At 30.6% G+C, this 23,262-nt stretch overlaps 2 protein-coding genes across 3 annotated transcripts in view; both read left to right on the top strand.

The window, feature by feature from the left end:
* LOC111635152 (patched domain-containing protein 3-like) overlaps window positions 1-12,969 on the top strand; it is a 30,757-nt gene extending 17,788 nt beyond the window's left edge. The window contains exon 4 of the mRNA XM_023380029.1: window positions 11,562-12,969. Within this exon, the coding sequence (XP_023235797.1) occupies window positions 11,562-12,784 (1,223 nt within the window). The 3' untranslated portion in view covers window positions 12,785-12,969. The remainder of the gene's footprint in view (window positions 1-11,561) is intronic.
* LOC111635164 (patched domain-containing protein 3-like) lies at window positions 520-23,168 on the top strand. Of its 2 annotated transcripts, XM_023380040.1 has the most exons (5): window positions 520-606; window positions 4,305-4,377; window positions 15,577-16,616; window positions 16,697-17,011; window positions 21,761-23,168. In XM_023380040.1, the coding sequence occupies exons 3-5, from the start codon at window positions 15,623-15,625 to the stop codon at window positions 22,981-22,983; spliced, it is 2,532 nt and encodes an 843-aa protein (XP_023235808.1). In that variant the 5' UTR covers window positions 520-606; window positions 4,305-4,377; window positions 15,577-15,622; the 3' UTR covers window positions 22,984-23,168. The 2 variants fall into 2 exon arrangements, with proteins under 2 accessions (XP_023235808.1, XP_023235818.1); XM_023380050.1 differs by lacking the exons at window positions 520-606; window positions 4,305-4,377 and adding an exon at window positions 8,432-8,481.
* The last annotated feature ends 94 nt before the right edge of the window (window positions 23,169-23,262 follow it).

Here is a 23,262-nt window from a genome sequence, read left to right as displayed (position 1 = left end):
AATTGACTGCAAAATTAACTAAAACAATCCACGTTAACTGTTATGAGATATTAATAAATTAATTGTTATGAGTTAGAATAAACATTTAAAAGAAAATCATATATTTGTTCTTTATTTCTTCGAATTGTACAATAGCAGTAACGTTTGTAAATATATAAATTGCTATAACAACAAAACGGTTTTAATAGTGAAGTATTGAATTATTATGTAAAAGTAAGAAAATGAAAATATAAAATAATAGGTTAATAATGAGAAAGAAACGTGTTAATTATGTATTCATATAACGATGTAATTATTTACACACAGATAATAAACAGAATGACGTGTTTATAAGGAAAGATTTATAGCTATTTATTATAATTCGACTTTTTATGAAAGTTCTTGTCAATTTGATCTAATTGTTATTCTATTCATGAACGTATTAAAATCTTATTCAAAACTAAACACGAAATATACTGATGTAATAAATAATAAGTATCTTATAAAATTTTATCGATAAATTCATTGGATAACTGCCTATTTTCTTCCAATAATAATTGCAAATTGATGCTGTAGTATTTCACATACATGATTTAAACACATGTAGAGGGAACCATTAACAGAAAAGTAAGTAAAATAATTATAATAAAATAAATTTTTTTCTGTAATTTTTATCGCTTCTCTATTGTAATTTATTCTCTCAATTCACGAATATAATGTATTTTTATTATTATTCAGATTATTACTTTGCCCGCGTAACGTTTATTCTTAGGGTAGGTTACGTTCTATAACATTCTATAATTATAAAGACATTGCCTGCATATTACAGCATTAACCTGTGATTAGGTAAGTGATCAAACATTAAACTATTGCATTACAAAGAAAAGAATTAAATCACATTCGATTACGCACCACATAAAATGCTATATATATATATCGTACTTTATATTTTATAACGAACAATTATCAAATGATAATTATTGAAAATATAGTAAGGGATGCGTAAAGTAGGGATGATAAGAAAGTGTAGCTAAATTCTGTCAAAGACAAATATGGCCTCTACGTTGTGTGAAGTCAGAAAAGCGCTCTAGCTCTTAGGAATTTTCGTAGAAACTACGTAATTCATTAAAGAATGGACTTTCGAGATGTTAATCGGAATCGTGAACAGTTTTAAGCAAGAAGGAATAAATCGGTCTGTTTGTCTGACTGTCCTTATTGTCATTTATTAATAACGTGTTTATAATTTTTTTACAGTCAAAATCTAAAAAAAGATTGTATAAATGATGTAATTATTTTATCTTTATTATAAAACGTCGTATAAATAAATAATTTATTATATAAAGTCATCTTATAAAACTTTTATTGTTAAGTAATAAATTAAATTTAAATAATTAAATAAATAAAGGTGTGTTTAGAGTTTCGTTACAGTCTGTACATGCATTGCTGCAAGCACAAAGTGAATGCTTGATTTAATATTCTCTTCACGAATTTGTTTCACGTGTCAGATTGATAATAAATAAAAAGCTTTAATTAATATAGAAAAATTTTTACTAATTTTATCGTTTGTTTGAGCACGTTTTTATTTCTTATTTCAAATTTTCAAGCTTTTCATAATAGAAATATTTATTAGGGGAGATCGGGGAAAGATCGGCATGTTAAGCTTTACTTAAATTTTGTGTAATAAATACTGCTCTAAACTGAAAAAAAAAGCTTTGCATATTGTCTATTGGAATGTTACCTTACTATAGAACTGGTTAAAATCAGTTTGGAAATAAAAATAATTAAAATAATTACAACTTTACAAGAAGAGAGAAATTGACGAAGTTGCCCCGGGTATAGGGGCAAGATCGGCAACTTCTCTCTTTTTGTAAAGTTGTAATTATTTTAATTATTTTTATTAAAGTTGCCCCTGGTATAGGGGCAACAGTAATGGGGCAAGATAGGCACGTATATAAAATTATGTTATTAACAATGTATAAGTTGGAATTCACTATTAAAACAAAGAAATACAAATCCAACACCCATTTAATATTATTACAACGAAATGCAAGTTCAAAGACATATATACATGAATAACAAATGCAAACATGTTTTCATTTATCATCTGTTTGATTTTTATCCTTTGCTTCTAATGTGGCTTTATGTTGCCGATCTTACCCCGCTAGTCATGATTTCGAAACATTAAGTACAACCCTGAGAACAGAATGCCAAGCCACGATCTGGCCACGTGAATAAGTTGAAGTTACATCCTTCTAACAGGAAAAGTAACTTTCGTTATCATGGAATTATAACAAAACCTGCCAATTCAATATAAATGGAAAAAAAATATTATATGGAATTGAACGAAAATGAAAATTTGCTTGATAATTCAACTACGCTTGTTGGAGAACAATAAAAACACTACACTCAACAAGCCACCAATAAAACTCAACTGCCTAACCTATAACCAAAGTCTCCTTTTAATTTGTTTTTTAAAAAAAGCGCTTGACAAACTTGCCCCGCATGCCGAAGTTGCCCCGATCTCCCCTATACCAGTAGATAAAATCAAATGAATTAATGTCTGTCTACAAACATTTTAAAATTATTCAGAATATTATTATTTGAGAAAGAATAATTCTGTAAATTTAATGAAAAATTCTCAATTACTAAAAAATTCTATACATTTTTTAAATTTATTTTTCTGAATTTACGTAATTTAATGTCGATTTTATTCTTTAAATAATTTAATATCACATACATTTATATGTATTTTTATTTCAATGTTGGCTAATAACGTAGATTAAGATACAAAAAAAACAAATTAAATATGAAAAATACTTTTTAAAGAAATACTGAATAATTTTTGACATGATTTAAGCAGGGTGCATGCACAAAATAAAGTCAATATCGATCGGTTAATTGAGCTGCAACGTCAAAGAATTATGTCGTCGGTCTGTCCGCCATCTTTCGTAAGTCACGAGAGAGGTGTTAAGAAAGTGAACTCCGAGACGATACCTCATGGGAGGACAGCCCGGATTAATTAACTCTATGCAAACATTCGACACGAACAAGAAGTCAAGTCATTCCAATTCAAAATTTTTTTCTGAAAATTGTTAGACGGATAACCGGACGACTCTATTGTTAAAAAAAAGTATTATGTATAGAGAAAAGACACTACTAATTTCAGTTAGAGCGCATTTTTTTAAGTTAAATAAGTTAAAATTTAATTATAAATATCTGTCCGACCTTGTAACGATGTCACAATAAATAATTGTTCGTTCTTTATTAAAAACAGTCGTTCGTAAAATTACGATTTTTTTTTATATTCGAATGATTGGCAAAAATTTAATTTTCCTAATAACATTACTCAATACAGGTGAAAATATTATATACTAACAACTCTGTTATATCATATTTTATATGCAGTGATATATTTTAGAATCAGTAGTAAACTAAAACAGTTAACTAATTATTAACGTAAGAACAGAACATTTATAGCGTGAAAATTAATAAAGGTCAAGTAGTCATTATACATCGAATGACGAGAGTCGTAGAACAGGTTTAGAGAAAAATCACGTGTTCGAATTTTATTTTTACACACGTGTATAATTTGTAAAATTTGCATTGTTTAATAAAAATATTCGGCAATGATTTCTCTATGTATAAATATATTTTTTACAAAGAAAAGTGAAAAATAGCCGAAACATATAACTTATTAATTAGTGAAGTGTATTTGGCTTATAAGGAGGGAAAAAAGTTATTAATAACACCATAAATAAAAAAGACATCAAGGTTACCTTGATTTATCCCACCTTCAGGACATATAAATAAATTATTTACGTTTTCTATTATATTTTAAAGCAATTATCCTTGAAGTCTGTTGACAATAATGCAGTAGTGTCATTTAAAAAATGTTTTTAAAATTTATTATTTTTAATTATCCATGCTAAAATTATTTTAAACAAATAAATAATGTTTTAAAGAACTGAAAAAAATACTTTATAGATTTAAATCGAATTATATATTATATAAATACTAAACATCTGTGTTATTTTTAAACACATAAAACTCGAAACATTGTATAAAGCTACTTAATAAATTTTTATCGGACCGACAAACGGATTTTTTAACTAATTAAATATATTTAAAAATAAACGAAAAAACTTGCCATGTAACCCAGATTCCATAGGAATACTGATTAAACTAAATTCTTGGAACTCGATTGCGTGATAATGAAACAAAATTTTCTACTATTTAAAAAGTTTTTATGCTAATAACTAAGTAAATGTCAACTCTATCGATTTTATTTTTAATCCATAATTAATACGTCATTTTGTTATGTATAGGCCTACAAGTACTACTGAATTGAACACAAGGTGGATTGTGAAGAAAATACAACAGCTTTGTTTTACTTCTCAGGTAACTGATTGAAGATTCATTATAAAGTTAAACATTATTTTAGTAGTAACTCGATATAAATATAGTTGCTCTTAACTGTTTACTAATATGATAATCAAGGCAATGTGCAGTTACAAAATTTCAAATATAAATAGTAATTTCATGATTTATTATATTATTTTTATTAATTAAGTTGTTTTTATGTATTACTATTTGTTAACATTTACTACTGCACTTGGAACGTGCTCAGTAGAGAATAAATTACAAATTTATTATCTCCGCTGAGCACGTTATAGCCATTTTCTATAGGCTGATAACGTTAGTAATTAAAGACATTTTCTTTGTTGCATAATTTATCATAAATTTGTAATTTGTCATTTACTGTTATGTTTTTATCACTTGCAAAATAGTTAATATAAATTTATTATTCAAGTGATATCTTTTGATGATAAGTGTTAGTTCTTTTAGTTTATCTTAATGGATGTTTTATGTCGTCAAATGAAACACGTTACGTGTTTCACGACATAAAACATCCATTAAGATAAACTAAAAGAACTAACACTTATAACAATTAAGATAACAATAGCATTTCCTTCTGTTGTTGTATATAATGTAACTTATAATTGATTATTCGTGATAACTATGCAATACTGTTTTTATTTATTTTTATTACAATATGTGAAAAATATGAAACATAAACTTAATGCAAATAAATATCAAATATAGTGGAACTCCAGTTAACGACCAAATCAGTTAACGAACTTTTATTTTACAAAAATTTTGTCTCGGATAACGGACGAAATTCGGATAACGAACTTAGCGGTTTTTTGTGTCAATTTTGTAAGCTTGCCGTCTTTTATGCAGAAATAAGTTAATTGCGCGTCGGTGATGGTCTAGGGTCCATTCGTACGTTGGTGGTAATGGTGGAGGAGACAAAGATGAGAAGTATTTTACAGTGAAAATCGTTTGTTAGAACGGGAAGATATTACAAATTTGAGTTGGTTGGAAATGGTTTATCTACAATATTTTCCCCCCGCACTGAGGAGCGTCGTATCGCAGATCCTACGATAGTGCAAGATGATTAATCGTAGCCCCGGGCAGACGAGATGGGTTCACTCAGTCACAGAAGCTATGGTAGGTGATGGAGCTTCGGAGACTGAAGAGGTCCACGAGACACAACACAAATTTTAACGGGAACGACTTCAGGCTTAATTCAGATGATGACGAGACAGATTAATCGCAGTACAATTTTTAGCAGAACTGCGTTTTGACCTTTTTGACCGTGAGATTTGTGGTTTTTATAGTATTTCTTCCTTGAATCTCATCTTAGGATTAGTCCTGCATCCCATCCCTTGCTTCCCGATTGTTTGTCTCCAGTTGAAAACCGAAATCAGATCAGGTCACGAGAAAAATTTGTTCCCAGGCGTTTATTTGACACCTGTTCGTCGACTCTGATCGGAGATTGTTGATAAACATATAAGCCTTGCGCTGATAATTTAGCCCATTGTTTCTGCTATCTGTCATTTTAGTACTTTAACGATCGTACGAGATGTTTTTATACCTGTCAAAACTTTCCCCTTTTCTGAAAATTTAACCTAGATCGACTGTTTATACGCTCTTCTGTCAGAGTTCTATCTTCCTTGCGGACATTCCACCTGATCCACCTGATCCGTTACGTCATTCGTTTTCACGTCGCATTTGTTTTGACAACTACAGTTTTTTTCCTTACCTCTCCCTTACATAACTAACATGAACTTGGTCCGACTAAACAATAGTGTTTTCGCTTTTAACACGTAAATATTAAATTACAGTTTTCAGCCGTTCTGGAATCTCACAAATTTCGGTTTCTGTTAGGCGTGTGCGAGGTAAGCATTGCTTTTTCGAGTGTGCTAAACTTCTTTTTTTAGTTTTGTTATTTATATAATTAATCAATATGGCACTGAAAAAAGAGAAAAGTGATAGTGGCAATAGAATATGTTTTAGTGTAGCATTAAAAAAAGAAATTACTGCAAAATACGAGAATGGCATTCGTGTTTCTGACATCGCTAAAGAATAAAATGTAACAAAATCGACTATCTCTACAATTATTAACAACAAAAAGCAATTAAGGCTGCCGAAGTGGCTAAAGGAGTGAATGTGATATTAAAACAAAGATATAAAGCTTTAGATAAAGTTGAAAAACTGTTGCTAATATGGATCAATGAAAACCAACTTGCTGAAGACAGTGTTAGTGAAGCTATAATTTGTGAAAAGGCTAAAATTTTATACAATGACCTGTTGACCCATGAACCCAGTGCAAGTGCAGACAGGCAGGACTTTAAAGCGAGCCGAGGGTGGTTTCATAGGTTTTTTTTTTATCGACGAACTGGCATTCAGTATCATAAGGCATGGGGAGGCTTCAAGTTCAACTGAAAAAGCAGCAAAAGCAATTGTAGGTGAATTTGCAGAGTTTGTAATCGTGAAGGATACGTGTCAAATCAAGTGTTTAATTGCGACGAGGCCGGTCTATTCTTGAAAAGAATATCTTGAGGAACGTACATAACCCAAGAAGAGAAAGCGCTTCTCGGGCACAAGTACATGAAGGACAGACTCACTGTTTTATTTTGCGCTAATGCAAGTGTGACTTCTAAATCAAGCGACTTTTAGTCTACAATACTGAAAGTTCCCGTGTTTCTAATTAAGAGCAAAAATGTGATAAAGTCCAAACTGCCTGCACAATGGAAGGCAAATAGCAAGGCATTGGCAACTCGGACTTTATTCGTAAATTGGATCCCAGAAGTGTTTGCTCCTACTCTTAAAAATTATCTTCAGGAAATGGACCTTCCTCTTAGATATCTTCTCTTAAAGAATAATTCTCCAACACATCCACCATATTTGAAGGAAGTCTTGGATAGTGAACATGACTTTATCAAGGTCAAATTCCTTCCACCCGACACAACTCCATTACTGCAACCAATGGATTAGCAAGTGATTTCCAATTTTAAAAAGCTGTATACCAAATCTTCGTTTACCAGGTGTTTTCAGGTTACCAGTGATACCGACTTAACTCTTATAGCTTTTTTGAAAGAGCATTTTAACATCCTGCATTGTATCAACCTTATTGACAAAGCGTGGAGTGAGGTCTCTCACCGCACTTTGCAATTGGCCTGGAGGAACCTGGCCAACTTGTGTCCCAGAGCGAAACTTTGAGGAATTTGAAGAGAGCTCTTCTGATGTAGTTCATGAAATCGTTTCCATTAGCAAGAGTTGGGAGTGGAGGTAGATGTCGCAGACGTGGAGACGTTGCTGAAAGACTATCAACATGAATTAACGACAGAAGAATTGGTTGCCATACAGGAAGAACAGATGAAAATTTTACGAAAAGAGCATTTGTCAGAGGAAGAGCTAGGGAATAAATCACCAGTGTTGAGATCAAAAAAATTTGCAGAAAATGGAATGACGTGCAGGAATTTATCGAGAAGTTGTGGCAAATAGAGTCAATAATTTAATGAACGACACTGCACTATCGCATTTAAAAATATTTTGATTAAAAGAGTAAGATAATCAACTTTAGATCTCTTTCTTTTTCCTTATGAAAAGAGATCGCGACTCAAAGAATTTCATGTGCTATCCGATATTTTTATGGGGTTATTTGCATTAATTTCTATGGAAAAAATTGCTTCGGTTAACGAACGGATTCGCGGAACGGTTTAAATTCGTGAACCCTGGTTCCACTGTATAGAGGAAAAAAAAACGAAATTCTATATGCTAGCCAGAAAAAAACCAAAACTATTTAATAGTTTAAATACATATATTGGTTGTTATGTTTAAAAGTAAAGTTTGATTTATTGTCATATTTTGTGTGGAATATCTGATAAAATATTCCACACAAAATATGAAATTTTATATTCCTCTCGAAACATGAAACTTTATATTCCTCAAGGAATATAAAATTCCATGTTCTATAACTATAATTATTGGAAGATGATTATTATTAATATATAAATTCTACCGAACTTTTTAGTTATATTTTCAGAAACACTTAGAAAATAACAAATCTGAAAGTATTCATCTAATTTCTTTGTTGCTGTTTTTTTTTTTTTTTGTCCGGGTATCACTGTTTCTTCGTTTAGAGTTAAACGAAAAGTGAGTTTTAGTTCTTTATAACTTTAGAAAAAAACTTTTATCGTTTCTATTTAAAATATTATGTTGTACTCATAGCAAAATATTTAAGATTTTTTTACTCTCCATATTATAAACAATAAATGTAAATTATTTTAGTTTTATTGAATTTGCTAACTCCGAAAATGTATAATAACTTATGTTTCTATCCACACAAAAACATTTAAGATATAAAGAAGTTGTCGTCTAAATTGTAATAAGCTTTTACTTGGCTCAATTTTTTACATCTGAAATGTTTTTGTTTGAGTATCAATTGTTCTTACTTGTTTGGCTGTTAAATATAACTGAGGGTCGTATATAATCGGTCAAAACTTACCTTCAAGTTTTTTTTTTACATTTTTGGCACTGGGGAACATTGAAACGTTTAAAAATGCAAAAAACTTTTCAAGATAATTTCCGTGTGTGTGTGTGTGTGTGTGTGTGTGTGTGTGTGTGTGTGTTGTGGCACAATTTTTTTCATCCTGTTTGAAGCTTTATAACTCCTTAGCTTTTTGTCGAAAATTTCTGATATTTTGCAGGATGATTTGTTTTTAGGAGGATTGACGACTATAAATTATAGTAATTAAAAATTGACGGAGTGGGTTTATAATGAGGGCCGTGTTTATCTCCAGTAGAATCGGATTAAAAAACGATTTTAGTCGTTACTAGCATATTCAATTTTTTTTTTATATAAAACTCATCCCTACCCTCAAAATTAAGCTTTAGTCATTTTATAATAGTGAAAAGTATAAAAATACTTTTTAAGGAAATATTATAACAGATGGCTCCACCGAAATTTTAAATGTTGCCGAGAAAGTTGAGCAACTCGTTGCTGTTTTATTTGACTAATGAACGATCGAAACTGTTTTTATTTCGAAAGGAATACAGATACTCTTATTTTAATGTATTATTTATTAATTTCCAGAAGTCATAAGCTATAATAATTAGGCTTTTCATAAAATAAGAACATACAGGTTATTTGCATTGCGTGTCCATATATGTTTAGCTACTACAGTATCATTGTATTCTATCCACTCGTTAGTTTCTTTGAATATACAAGTGTAATGCCCACTTTGTAACTGACAATCACATGATTAGAGACTATGAATGGAACACAAAATATTAAAATCTTAGAATAGAATATGCAGAATTTCTCATGTTGTCAGAATTAGGTCAGCTCAAATAGCGCTCTCCGGAACTGACGAAAACAGTCGGTCTCTTCGAATTTAATTGTAGATTTTTAATTTTTTCAGATGATTTTGCTAAGGTACTATTTTCTCTTAATGGGGTATTTTTCATTTCTAATAAGTGAGAAAATCGTTCTAATAATAATTCTGTGCTTACTTTATTGTGCTATCCTCTTACAGATAGAACAGCGAGCATTGTCGTGTGTGACTATCATATCGCGTGACAAAACTGCCTCCACTGAAATACCTCGAAAAGTCCAAAATCTACCAAAGCTTTGGGAGAAGAATGTCATCAGTACAAATAGATAATTTATATGTTACTTTAGGCCTATAATTATAAAATTCATTAAAATGACTGCCGACAGAAAAATTGTTTTTAAAAGTTTTAATTGATATAAATTTAAACTTTTGTTATTAAGGATAATGTTTTGAATAAAATTTAATTGTTTTTTATCTTTATGAGCATAAAATGAAGTTATTAAACTGAAATAGCTCTTCGGGAAAGCCCAGTAAAGTTTTACCTAATAGAGATTGTAAATTTACCGGTAATTTTCATTCACCGGTAATTCGGTAAATGAAAATTAAAATACCGGTTTACCGGTAAACTACCGGTAAATTTTTTTCTTGAAAAGTAAAATTAAAATGATAAAAAATAAGTCATTATGATTTCCATTTCACATTTTTATTTCAAAAATATCAAATATAAAAAATATATAAATTAAATTGTTATTCTAAAAAAACTATAATAATAAATATAAAAATAACAGAAATAAAATAATACAGAAAAATAAAAATACAACAGAAATAATATATAGTACCTAATACCATTTTATTCATTACCATTTTTTAAATTAACTTCTCAAGAAACTTAAATTATTTATAGTCTTATCTCCTAATTTTGATCTAATTTTTGTACAAAATAATCCAGATCCCGATAATACCCTTTCTGATTTAACACTTGTTGGACGAATTTGGACGAATGATCATTAAATTAAAATTAAACAAAAACTATCTCACATAAAATTAATAATGAGGTATATTGTTGCTTACACTTACCTGTTTTTTTTTCAATGTCCCTTTAGCCCATTTAAGTGTCTATAAACACAATATTTTCTACATAGAAGTTTCTAGTATGGATTTTTCATTTACCGAATTACCGGTAAACTTTTGACATTTACGGGTAAGTTTACCGAATGTTTTTTTGTCAATTTATCGGTAACCGGTAAATCGGTAAACCGGTATACAATCCCTATTACCTACTGGTCTGTAAATTTCGCTGGTACCTCACTGGTAACGAGAAAGGCTCAAATTTAAAATTTGAGTTTTTAGATGAAGTAGTTTTTCCTAGAGTAGTTTTTCCCAGAAGAGGAAGAAGGAGAAAATGCAGTAATTTTCACGATTTTTGCCCATTTCAATTACTTAGGGGAGATCGGGGCAAGATCGGCATGTTAAGCTTTACTTAAATTTTGTGTAATAAATACTGCTGTAAACTGAAAAAAAAGCTTTGCATANATAATTCAGAAGTCTATATTAATTTGAAAATAATTATAGGAAAAAAGTTGTTGATAAATATTTTCTATGAACGGAGGCAGATGCCTCCGTTGATAGATGAAAGATGCCTCCGTTCATAGAAAATATTTCAGTAATAGCTTGCCCATTGAAATTTTAATGCAACCCAATATTGAGTCTTGAACCATAGTTTGAGAAAGGCTAAACTATTCATCGCGTTAAAGTAAAAAGAATATCAGAAATTTTATTTCGTTAACCATATATTAATCAGAATATCAGAAATTTTATTTCGTTAACCGTATATTAATCAGAATATCAAAAAAAGTTTATTTCGTTAACCGTATATTAATTCCAGATTTTTTATTTCAGAACAAAATGATGATTATCTTGAAAAAAATAAAAACACAGAAGAAGAATTTACTATGGCAATTTTTAGAGATTTATTAGGAAAAACGCTATCCAATACCTCAGTGAAGTTGATTATTATTATAATTTACACAATTAATTTATCGTTTGGAATATGGGGTACATTTCACATCGAACATGGTATTAAATATGAGAGTCTATTTCCAAAAGATTCTCTTATTACACGAGGTTTTCGAATTAATTACAACTACTTTACCCGTTACTCCTATCCTTTTCAGATAATTATTAATGAAACGTTGGATTACTCAGATATAAAAGTACAAATGTCGATAGAAACTGTGTTGACTAAATTCGAGAATCATCCAAATATTGCTGGAAAAGAATTTACTGTGTCTTGGTTGAAATTCTACAAAGAATTTCAGAAAAGTCCGGTAGCAAAATTTTCATTGCAAGGTTACAATATGTCAAACAAGCAAGACTTTATCGATGGACTTCGCGATGTGTTCTTTAATATCCGAGCAGCCCAGTCTCTCTCGAATGATGTCGTTTTTAACAGTAACAATACCGACATCTTATACAGTAGGTTTTTTATTATGGGAAAGAATTTGAATTCTTCACACTCAGAAAGAGAGACATTAAAAGATTTATTGAAAATTGCCGATGAATCCGACATTCCTGTACTAGTGCATTGTGTTAAGTCAGGTATGATTGAACAAGGAATCATCATTGGACAAATGATTAAACAATTATTTTGGATTACTGCTGTGCTAATAACAGTAATATTTCTATTGTTTGTACCGAATTTATTAATCGCAATTATTGTTGCAATATCTGTCGTATCTGCAATGATAGAAACTTTAGGTTATATGTCTTTATGGGGAGTCAACTTGGATATTATATCAATGATCAGCCTTATTCTGTGTGTGGGATTCAGCGTGAATTATCCTACTCATGTTTCGTATGCTTATGTCATGTCAGCAAGCAAAACACCAAACGAAAAATTAAAAGATTCTCTATATCGTATAGGCTTTCCAATACTCCAAGGATCATTGACCACGGGATTAGGAATATTGATTTTATATTCTGATGTATATTTTCTTTGTATATTTGCAAAAATTGTAATTCTTATTGCAATGGAAACAGCTTTTCATGCGTTATTCTTCATTCCCGTTGTCCTTTCTGTCATTTATGCTATTTTTGAAAAAATAAATTTTCTTGTTGAATAGGAAATGATTATTTCATTGGTGTTAACATTTTATCGTAATTTTCATGTTACTTAAGATTTTGACATCGACGAATAAATATTTTGATGACTTTGACTTTGAAAACGTATTGTAGGTGTACAATATTTAAATTTATCGATTATGTTTGTTATATTAATGATAAAAATCTATTATTATTAAGTATTGTACATGAGTAGTTTAGATTCAAACATTTTGTGGTATATTTTTTTTAAATTAAGAAATATGATTTGTATTAGTTTTTTTTTTTGTTTTTCTGAATTTTCCTATCATCAAGAATGTTATACTGACTGTATCATGACGTACATTAACTAATAAACTTTGTCAATTATTAGCAATATATTTCTGATTTAGTTTCTGATATTTCAAAAGAACACACAAAAAAATGGTTTTTGAAATTATGAATAAAAACTTCGTTCAGTATTTAATAACAAAACACTGAATCCCAATATAAATAATCTTTTATTTCACAAAGAGTGCAGTTTTTTAATCTTTCCTATTTTAAAGCTATTCTCATATCTATTTTATGTATATACTTTTAAACAAATTTATTGTTTAAAAGTATATATGTTACCGCTAAACCTTGAAAGCTTGTGGAACGTTGCCTAGCTAATCTGCAGATTAACTAGGGTGGTCCGTCGAAAATTGTTTCATTTCTCAAATTACCTAGGTAATATGCAGATGATCTAGGTAATCTGCACATTACCTACTAGGCACTCGGTAAACTGAAAATAAGATCTTTGCTGGAACAACAGCAACGTTTCTGTACGCTTAAATTAACATAATGTTATTTATTCAATTTTCGATATATAAAGAAAAGTTAATAGAATCAAACAATGAACAAATTAGTTGATAAATTCAATCATCAATCAATTAAAAAACTGTAATATAAAAATCAAACGGTTTAAAATATTACTGTATTACAATTAAGGAAATGAATTTGCAAAACATATGATAAAACTGTACTTACTTATTAAAGCAATCTAAAGATTGGTGACACTTTGAATTACATAGCAATTTTTTTGAACAAGACCACCTAATTGTAGTACACTTAGATTTTTAGTCAAACTTTCTGAAACCCTGCCCAGTCAGTACCAAGGAATTGTTTTATTGCTATTCGACGTAAACATATTTCTACAGCAGGGACATCTTTTGTCGTTTAAAAATCTCTCTTCGCAAACTCTGAATTCAGATTTTGCATACAATTGTTTTAAAATACCCGTTTTAGTACCAAGTTTATAAAAGCTATCCTCTGTTTTACTCAGAACCACAGCTAAAATTGAGCGTGCATCAGTTTTTGCTCTGTCTTGTTTGGGAAGTAGTAGGGAAAGGAAATTAGAAAAACAAACTTTTGAACTTTAACGATACGGAAGCAGTTAATGTGCGGAATACCTAGGTTAAATGCGGAAAACTCTTGATTCTGCATGTAAACGGCTCACCCTAGTTAATCTGGAGATTAGCTAGGTAATGTACACATTAATGGCTTTCGAGCTTTAGCGGTAACATGTATGTAAATTAGGAATTATATTTATTGGAATAAAAAAGCAAAATTTTTAANTGATAATTCAACTACGCTTGTTGGAGAACAATAAAAACACTACACTCAACAAGCCACCAATAAAACTCAACTGCCTAACCTATAACCAAAGTCTCCTTTTAATTTGTTTTTTAAAAAAAGCGCTTGACAAACTTGCCCCGCTTGCCGAAGTTGCCCCGATCTCCCCTATATTTCGGAAAAAAGATTTGAATTGAAATAACATTACTTCTTATTTGTTTCTTAAGTTCTCGGTATAGTTACTCAGGACTCTTACCCCCCTAAGAGTTTCATATCTTGTCTTATCTTTTATTTATCTAATTTCTGTTTTCGAGTTTATCGACAGAGAGACAGACGAAAGTAGGAATTTATTGGTCAACAAATTTTTCAAATTGAAGCCGAAATATATAAAATTAACTTACAGTAAAAAACAAATAAATTGAATAATTATATCACAAAAGTAAACAAGTATAATTAGTAAATAACACTAAACTAATTGAATGGTAATGAAGAACGACGTTTTTAAAAAGATTAAACATTTTATTTAAAAAATATAAACGTTCAAGAATAAAATATAAATAATACAAAAAATGGTTATTAAGCACAAATAAAATTTGGAGTCTTTCACATTATTTTTCAATTACTGAAACAAAATTAACACTGGAAGAGTCGATCTTTTCTTTCACATTCTTTCTTCCTAAAATGATGTAAATTGATTTGACTACAAATGGAAGCGGATCATCTAAAAATATTTTCTTGAAAAGGTTACAAAATCCGAAGAAGAAATATTTAAATATAATACAAATTCAAGAATAAATACAAACTCGCGAAATTCATTTTCTCTAAACACAATTGACTGCTACTGAGGTGTATATTGTACACTCCAACGAGTGGGTTAAACTAAAAAGTAGTAGAGGTTGTAGACGATACAATACCCGCTCTTATCTTTAATTGTTTAATTGTGGTTAATTAAAAATAAATTCTACAAAACTGTTGTTTAGATTTTTGGAAAGATGAGACCTTCTATTGTTTCTGGTTCCTATTTCCATACATTTTAATTCGTAGACCTCCTAATTTTCAGGAAACTCCCTATTCACCAGTGAGAAGGATAACTCTATACTGTCTTCTGTTAACAGTTATTTTAACAACCGAACGAATTTCAAAAATATAGATGTATTTTTACATAAAATAATAGCATAAGATATAATGTATAAGATCAAATTTACATTTATGTATTTTTCAGATAACCAGACTAAGATCATTTTCCATACATATACTGAAGTTGCAGAATGAAACTCGATTGCATAAGAAAAATTCATTGCTACTTTTTCAAAAAATTAGGACGAACTGTTGGTCGATATCCATACTATTTTATCCTTTTACCCGTAATTCTGTCCACAACTCTTACGATATTTGTCAAGGAATTGCCATCCATTAAGACTGAAATAACACCGGATTCAGGAAAGCGTTTTAGCATAAAGCAGTTTGTAGAAAATACTTTTTCGTATAATTCGTCTCAACTTTCTGATCAGATAAGAGTTCCTGACGTTCCCAATTGTCTGTTAATACACCTGATGAAGAAAGATAAAGGAAACATGTTTGAAAAAAACGTTCTCTCAGAAGTGAAATTGGTCGATGAGATTATACAAAATATAACATTAAAAACTCATGGGAAATTAATACAATATCGGGATATATGCACTCTTATGCACAAAAAATGCTTTGAAAATCCAATTATCGAGGTGATATCAGAAGTGGGAATAGATTCTATAATTCAAAAGAGAAAAAAAATTAAGTATCCTTTAGATATCGATTTCTTGTCTTTCACTTATAAAGCCTATTTTATGAATTTAGGGGGTGTTACTGAGGATAATCACAACTTTGTGGACAGAGTAAACGCCATTACGATAATATACTTGACCGATGATAAAAATGAAATAAAAAAAAATTTGTTTGATAAATGGTCCAATCATGTTTATGACACGATTCAACAATATCATTTCACATATATCAACGTCGTTCCAAATTCTCCATTAGCTACAAAAAAAGGATTTCAGACTGAATTTCAAAAAACAAAACCTAAAATAGGAGGTTTGGTGGCATTTATGATTGCACTTTCGACATTTCTCAATATGAGTAATAAATGGGTGAGAAGCAAACCTCTTCTTGGATTAGCAAGTGTGATCAACGCTGGTTTGGCTGTTGTATCCTCTTTTGGATTAATGGCTGCATCGGGTGTAGAAAGCACTTACTGGAACGTTACCATTCCATTTTTAGTCCTTGGTAAGTGAATCACTTTTGTGCAAATGTGTTGTAAAGATAGAGCTAATACATTAAATAAGTATGTATTATATGTATTTCAGTGACCGAGATAGACGATGCATTCGTCTTAATAGGATGTTGGAGGATCAGTAATCCTAAATATTCAGTTGAGAGACGCATGGAAGAAACATATAGTGAAGCGGGAGTTTCCATTACCTTAACTTCACTCACTAATTTTTTTTCGTATTGCATCGGGATGATGGCTCCTTTCCCATTCATTCGAATATTCAGTTATTACACTGCAACTTGCATAATGTTTAATTTTGTATACCAGATAACGTTTTTTGGAGGATGTTTGGCGTTGAGTGGATACAGAGAGAAGGGGAATCTTCGTTCTGGAAAATTTGTTAGATGTGGTAAGTTGATATTTATTTTAACAAAATATTGTGTTTCATAAATTAAATTATGTCATATTGACTGCGTACTAAATGAACTTATAAAAATATTAAATACCGAATTTATTCGATTATAAGACGGTTTGCATATAGGAAAAGGTGTGGAAAAGGTCAAAATAAAGAAAATTAGATTAATTAATACAATTCAATTTTATTTTGTTTAATCACAAATAAAATGTCAAATGCACGTAAATGCAAACATTTTCCCGCAAAAATTACTGGAATTTTTAACTTTGAGGAAAAAATCATGTAAAATCGACAACATACTCGTAATTTGTTAATGCAAAGCTGGACAAGAACCTTTTTTGTCAATTCTTAAGAGTTGAAAGTCACTCCGTCGATTACACTTATGTGTTTTTCCGAATTCTGATTTCTGAATAATCTGTTTTGACGTGAGAATACATTTTATGGGTATGGGTAAACTTATATCTTACTCCCGTGTGATTTTGGAATTTCAATCTTGAATACAATTCAAAAACTTTGTTATTCCTATTGCTATTCATTTTTACTCCTGACAATACACAAGAACGAATGAAAGACCCAGATAAAATACTTTTGTTTTTAAACATCAGACAGTGAACTTCCGATAAAAAATCACATTATTAACTACAAGTAATATGTGGATGATATCTTTGTAATATGGAGAAGCAATCAAGAAATTAGTAATTTCATAGAAAGAACCAACGAAAATGAAGACGGCCTCAACCTGAAGCTAGAGCAGAAAATTTCCATAATGATACATTTCTTGGATATTAATATCGTCTTTAGGGAAGGCCATGTATCCCCTAGTGTGTTCACAAAACCAACGCATAGCCCACTCTACATTCCGGCAAGGTCCTATGACCCATATCGTTTTAAAATAGCAGCCTTTCGTGCCTTCGTTAGAAGGGTGTATCTATACTGCAATAACGTTATTGACCGAGTTAAAGAGATCGAAAGGATTATGTAGATAGCGGAAACCTTAGGTTATAAAAGAAGCATAATTGTTGGCATTGTTAGAAAATTTGAGGCGAGCGATAAAAAAAATATCTTGACAGCGTCCTAAGTACACAAAGTTTACATTCAGCAAATATTTAGGAGGCGTCATGAAGGATATTGTGGGATTTAAAAATTCTACTTGGTAATGAAAAGAGCTCCAAATCTGTACAAGATTTTAAGAAATGATAAAGGGGATATTAAAAATTTATTTATTTATTTTTTTAAAAACTCCATACATAAAATTAATTTTTAGGAGGAGGGGTAACATTAATAACTTTGGTTAATAAATTATATTTATTCCATATAGACTCAAATGAGTCGTTGATGGAGAATAATCCATGAATTTTATCTGCTGGATTTTTACAAACATTATTAGTACAAAAAACATTATTAGGCAGTGTTGATAGACGCAGATATTCAAAATCCTCGCAGTCAAACATGTAGTGATTTAAAGTCGCATTTCCATTCTTACAAAACGGACACATTTCCGATGAACATAGGTCAATACACAAGTGTTTCCATATTAAACGAAACTTATTTAGACGAATCTGTATGATCGTTTTCTTAACAATAAACGGTAACTGCTGATAATAAATGTAAAAACACCGATTGTTGTCTAATATTTCTGGATACCATAAATGATACTTAGCCTTAAGAATCCTGTCCCCCTCTTCTCTCAAGAAAAGATTATCAAACTCTTGTAAAATTGTATTTGCATAATATTTCAAAACATCTGGAGAGGAATCTATTAAGGAGAGTGAAAAACCTATTCTATTAAATAGATTCTCCAGTTTAGTAAACCAACAGTATTTGAACGATCTTTTCGATGGAAACTTCTTGAAGGTTAAATAAGCCTCGCATTCCAAAGATGATGGGTCAGAGATTATGCTTGTCAGAAAATTTAAGGTCAGTTTTATCAAGCGTTTCCGAGGAAACTCAAGGCCCAATTCTGATCTGATTGCATACGATGGGACCGACCTCTCGAGACCAAAAAGACGACGAAAGAACATCAGTTCTATAGAGTCAATATCTTCAAAGCAAAAAGGCCCCCAAAAGGGCAAACCATAAGACCAACTCGAAGTAAAAAGAGAGGCGGCAAGTTTCTTACATAAAGCCATATGGCTGTTTTTAACCTTTCTCAAGATGTCTATAATAACATTTATCTTGGAAAATGCTTTACCTTTAACGTAAGAAATGTAATTTTGGAACGAGCCAGTAGCTGAGAGACGAATCCCCAAATATATTACTTCATTAACAATACTGACTCCTCTACCATTTAAGAAAAACTTATCAGCTTTCCTCAACCTTCCACCTTGTCTAAAAATTATTATTTTCGACTTTGATAAATTAATGCGCAAACCCAAATTAGAGGAATAATTATATAACCTGTCCAGTTTTCTTTGTAGATAAATCGGGGTAGTGGATAACACCACTGTATCATCAGCAAATTGAAGTAAATGGACTTCGTAGTTTCCCAGAGAAATGGAATCTTTACTTAAATCATCAAAAACGTGTACCATGTCGTTAACATAACAAATAAACAATATCGGACTTAAGGAATCACCCTGTGGCAAACCCTTTTCCAATGAAAAGGCATCAGTAAATCCGGCACTAGTGGAAACCCTTGCTTTCAAACCTGAAAATAGACACTGAATAATATCAATAAACTTATCTGAGATTCCAAGCATTTTTAATTTTGATAACAAAATCTTCAAAACAACACTGTCAAAAGCTTTCTCGTAGTCAATAAACGCTGCAAGTAAACGTTGTCTTTTCTTTGAAAGTTGTCTACAAATAATGGAGTGGAGAATCAAAATATTACTCAAAGTGCTCTTCCGAGGTTGGAAAGCAAACTGCACAGGTTGAATCAAACTCCTCTCTCTTAGCCAAGTACTCAATCTATTTGCCAAAATAGAGGTAAATATCTTTCGAACTACAGGCAACAACGATATTGGTCGAAAGTTAGCGGGATCATCTAGTGGACCTTTTTTATGGATAACTTTTATCTTTACCTCCATCCACTGTTTCGGGATTCTAGCAGTGTCATAAACCCGATTAAATAACTTGGCCAAGTAAGGAACCAAAGTGTCCCTTGAGTAAACAATTAAAGACGGTGAAACATTATCCACCCCGGGAGCAGAACGAATCCGCATTTTTTGAAGTGTTGTATTCACCTCTGAATCAGAAATAGGAAGATCCAAAATAGGATCAACAACACAAGAAGCCATCGGTAGTGACATAATCGGAGGTAATTTCGATGTATTTAAACTAAATAACTTTTGATAATAAATAAACCAAGCGGTCAAGGAAATCTCATGGTCTAGTGTACGCCTGACCCGACGAAAACGACCTACTCGAAACCAAAAGGCCTTAGAATCTCTAATACCAGCCAACTGTAATGCATAATTACAAAAATATCTCCTCTTTTTGGCCTTAATAAGTGAATTATATTGTCGTTTCAAATTTAAAAAAGAGGCCAAATCAGCCTGGCTGTTAGATCTGCGGAATTTGCCCAGGAAAGGGGATATTAAAAATAAAGATAAAGCAGGACTTTATAGAATCCCCTACAAGAACCAACAGTTAGGGATAAAAATGGATTACATAGGAATTACAACGAGAAACCTCGGAGTAAGGATCAGAGAACATAAGTATGATGTTAGAAAAAGATCTAACGCAACGATATTGGCCCACATAGCTCAATCTTAAGGATGTGTGGTAGGCTGGGCGGAAGCAGAAATTGTCAGACAAGTACACTCTCCAACTTTAGCAAAAACTGCCGAAAAAAAGGGAAATATACATCAGCAAACTTGGTGAAAGATGCATTAATGCCAGAGACGCAGTAGGTCTTCCCTTAGCTTGGAAGTTTGCCATTAAAAAGCTTAAAAGTAGCTCGTGAACCGAAATATAATCCATAATCGCTTTAAAGGAAACTTAGTAACTTCTATTTGATTATGGTGGATTGTATTAATGTTTAGCTATAGTAGTATATTATTTATTTTTACATTTTATGTATCATGCACAGTTTTTATTCTTTTTAGTTGATATGTTATCGGTTTTTGAATTTTGAATGTGATGTTTCTTTTTATGCTGTATTCCATTTTTAAATGTTCTAACCTGATGATGATCTATTGAGTAGATCGAAAACGTTCGTTTTTAATAAACTCCCTCAGCAACTAATAAGGTGTTGGTTATATGGTTATATCATTATTGATAGGTATAAAATGTAGAATTGAGTATATTTCCATTAACAGCAGTTTAAACTAATTTCGTTTGTAAGATATAACGTATTTCAATTGTATTTTTTTTTAAATAAAATTTAAGTACTATAAATTTAAGGCTGACAACTGTGAATAATACTGTTTATGAATAATTCAGAAGTCTATATTAATTTGAAAATAATTATAGGAAAAAAGTTGTTGATAAATATTTTCTATGAACGGAGGCAGATGCCTCCGTTGATAGATGAAAGATGCCTCCGTTCATAGAAAATATTTCAGTAATAGCTTGCCCATTGAAATTTTAATGCAACCCAATATTGAGTCTTGAACCATAGTTTGAGAAAGGCTAAACTATTCATCGCGTTAAAGTAAAAAGAATATCAGAAATTTTATTTCGTTAACCATATATTAATCAGAATATCAGAAATTTTATTTCGTTAACCGTATATTAATCAGAATATCAAAAAAAGTTTATTTCGTTAACCGTATATTAATTCCAGATTTTTTATTTCAGAACAAAATGATGATTATCTTGAAAAAAATAAAAACACAGAAGAAGAATTTACTATGGCAATTTTTAGAGATTTATTAGGAAAAACGCTATCCAATACCTCAGTGAAGTTGATTATTATTATAATTTACACAATTAATTTATCGTTTGGAATATGGGGTACATTTCACATCGAACATGGTATTAAATATGAGAGTCTATTTCCAAAAGATTCTCTTATTACACGAGGTTTTCGAATTAATTACAACTACTTTACCCGTTACTCCTATCCTTTTCAGATAATTATTAATGAAACGTTGGATTACTCAGATATAAAAGTACAAATGTCGATAGAAACTGTGTTGACTAAATTCGAGAATCATCCAAATATTGCTGGAAAAGAATTTACTGTGTCTTGGTTGAAATTCTACAAAGAATTTCAGAAAAGTCCGGTAGCAAAATTTTCATTGCAAGGTTACAATATGTCAAACAAGCAAGACTTTATCGATGGACTTCGCGATGTGTTCTTTAATATCCGAGCAGCCCAGTCTCTCTCGAATGATGTCGTTTTTAACAGTAACAATACCGACATCTTATACAGTAGGTTTTTTATTATGGGAAAGAATTTGAATTCTTCACACTCAGAAAGAGAGACATTAAAAGATTTATTGAAAATTGCCGATGAATCCGACATTCCTGTACTAGTGCATTGTGTTAAGTCAGGTATGATTGAACAAGGAATCATCATTGGACAAATGATTAAACAATTATTTTGGATTACTGCTGTGCTAATAACAGTAATATTTCTATTGTTTGTACCGAATTTATTAATCGCAATTATTGTTGCAATATCTGTCGTATCTGCAATGATAGAAACTTTAGGTTATATGTCTTTATGGGGAGTCAACTTGGATATTATATCAATGATCAGCCTTATTCTGTGTGTGGGATTCAGCGTGAATTATCCTACTCATGTTTCGTATGCTTATGTCATGTCAGCAAGCAAAACACCAAACGAAAAATTAAAAGATTCTCTATATCGTATAGGCTTTCCAATACTCCAAGGATCATTGACCACGGGATTAGGAATATTGATTTTATATTCTGATGTATATTTTCTTTGTATATTTGCAAAAATTGTAATTCTTATTGCAATGGAAACAGCTTTTCATGCGTTATTCTTCATTCCCGTTGTCCTTTCTGTCATTTATGCTATTTTTGAAAAAATAAATTTTCTTGTTGAATAGGAAATGATTATTTCATTGGTGTTAACATTTTATCGTAATTTTCATGTTACTTAAGATTTTGACATCGACGAATAAATATTTTGATGACTTTGACTTTGAAAACGTATTGTAGGTGTACAATATTTAAATTTATCGATTATGTTTGTTATATTAATGATAAAAATCTATTATTATTAAGTATTGTACATGAGTAGTTTAGATTCAAACATTTTGTGGTATATTTTTTTTAAATTAAGAAATATGATTTGTATTAGTTTTTTTTTTTTTGTTTTTCTGAAT

The sequence above is a fragment of the Centruroides sculpturatus genome, unplaced genomic scaffold (assembly GCF_000671375.1).
Source record: "Centruroides sculpturatus isolate CEXI.00-Female unplaced genomic scaffold, Cexi_2.0 scaffold108, whole genome shotgun sequence".
NCBI classification, from domain to species: Eukaryota; Metazoa; Arthropoda; class Arachnida; order Scorpiones; family Buthidae; genus Centruroides; species Centruroides sculpturatus.
The sequence above is the reverse complement of the archived record's forward strand: the minus strand, read 5'-3'. Positions and strand labels throughout refer to the sequence as shown.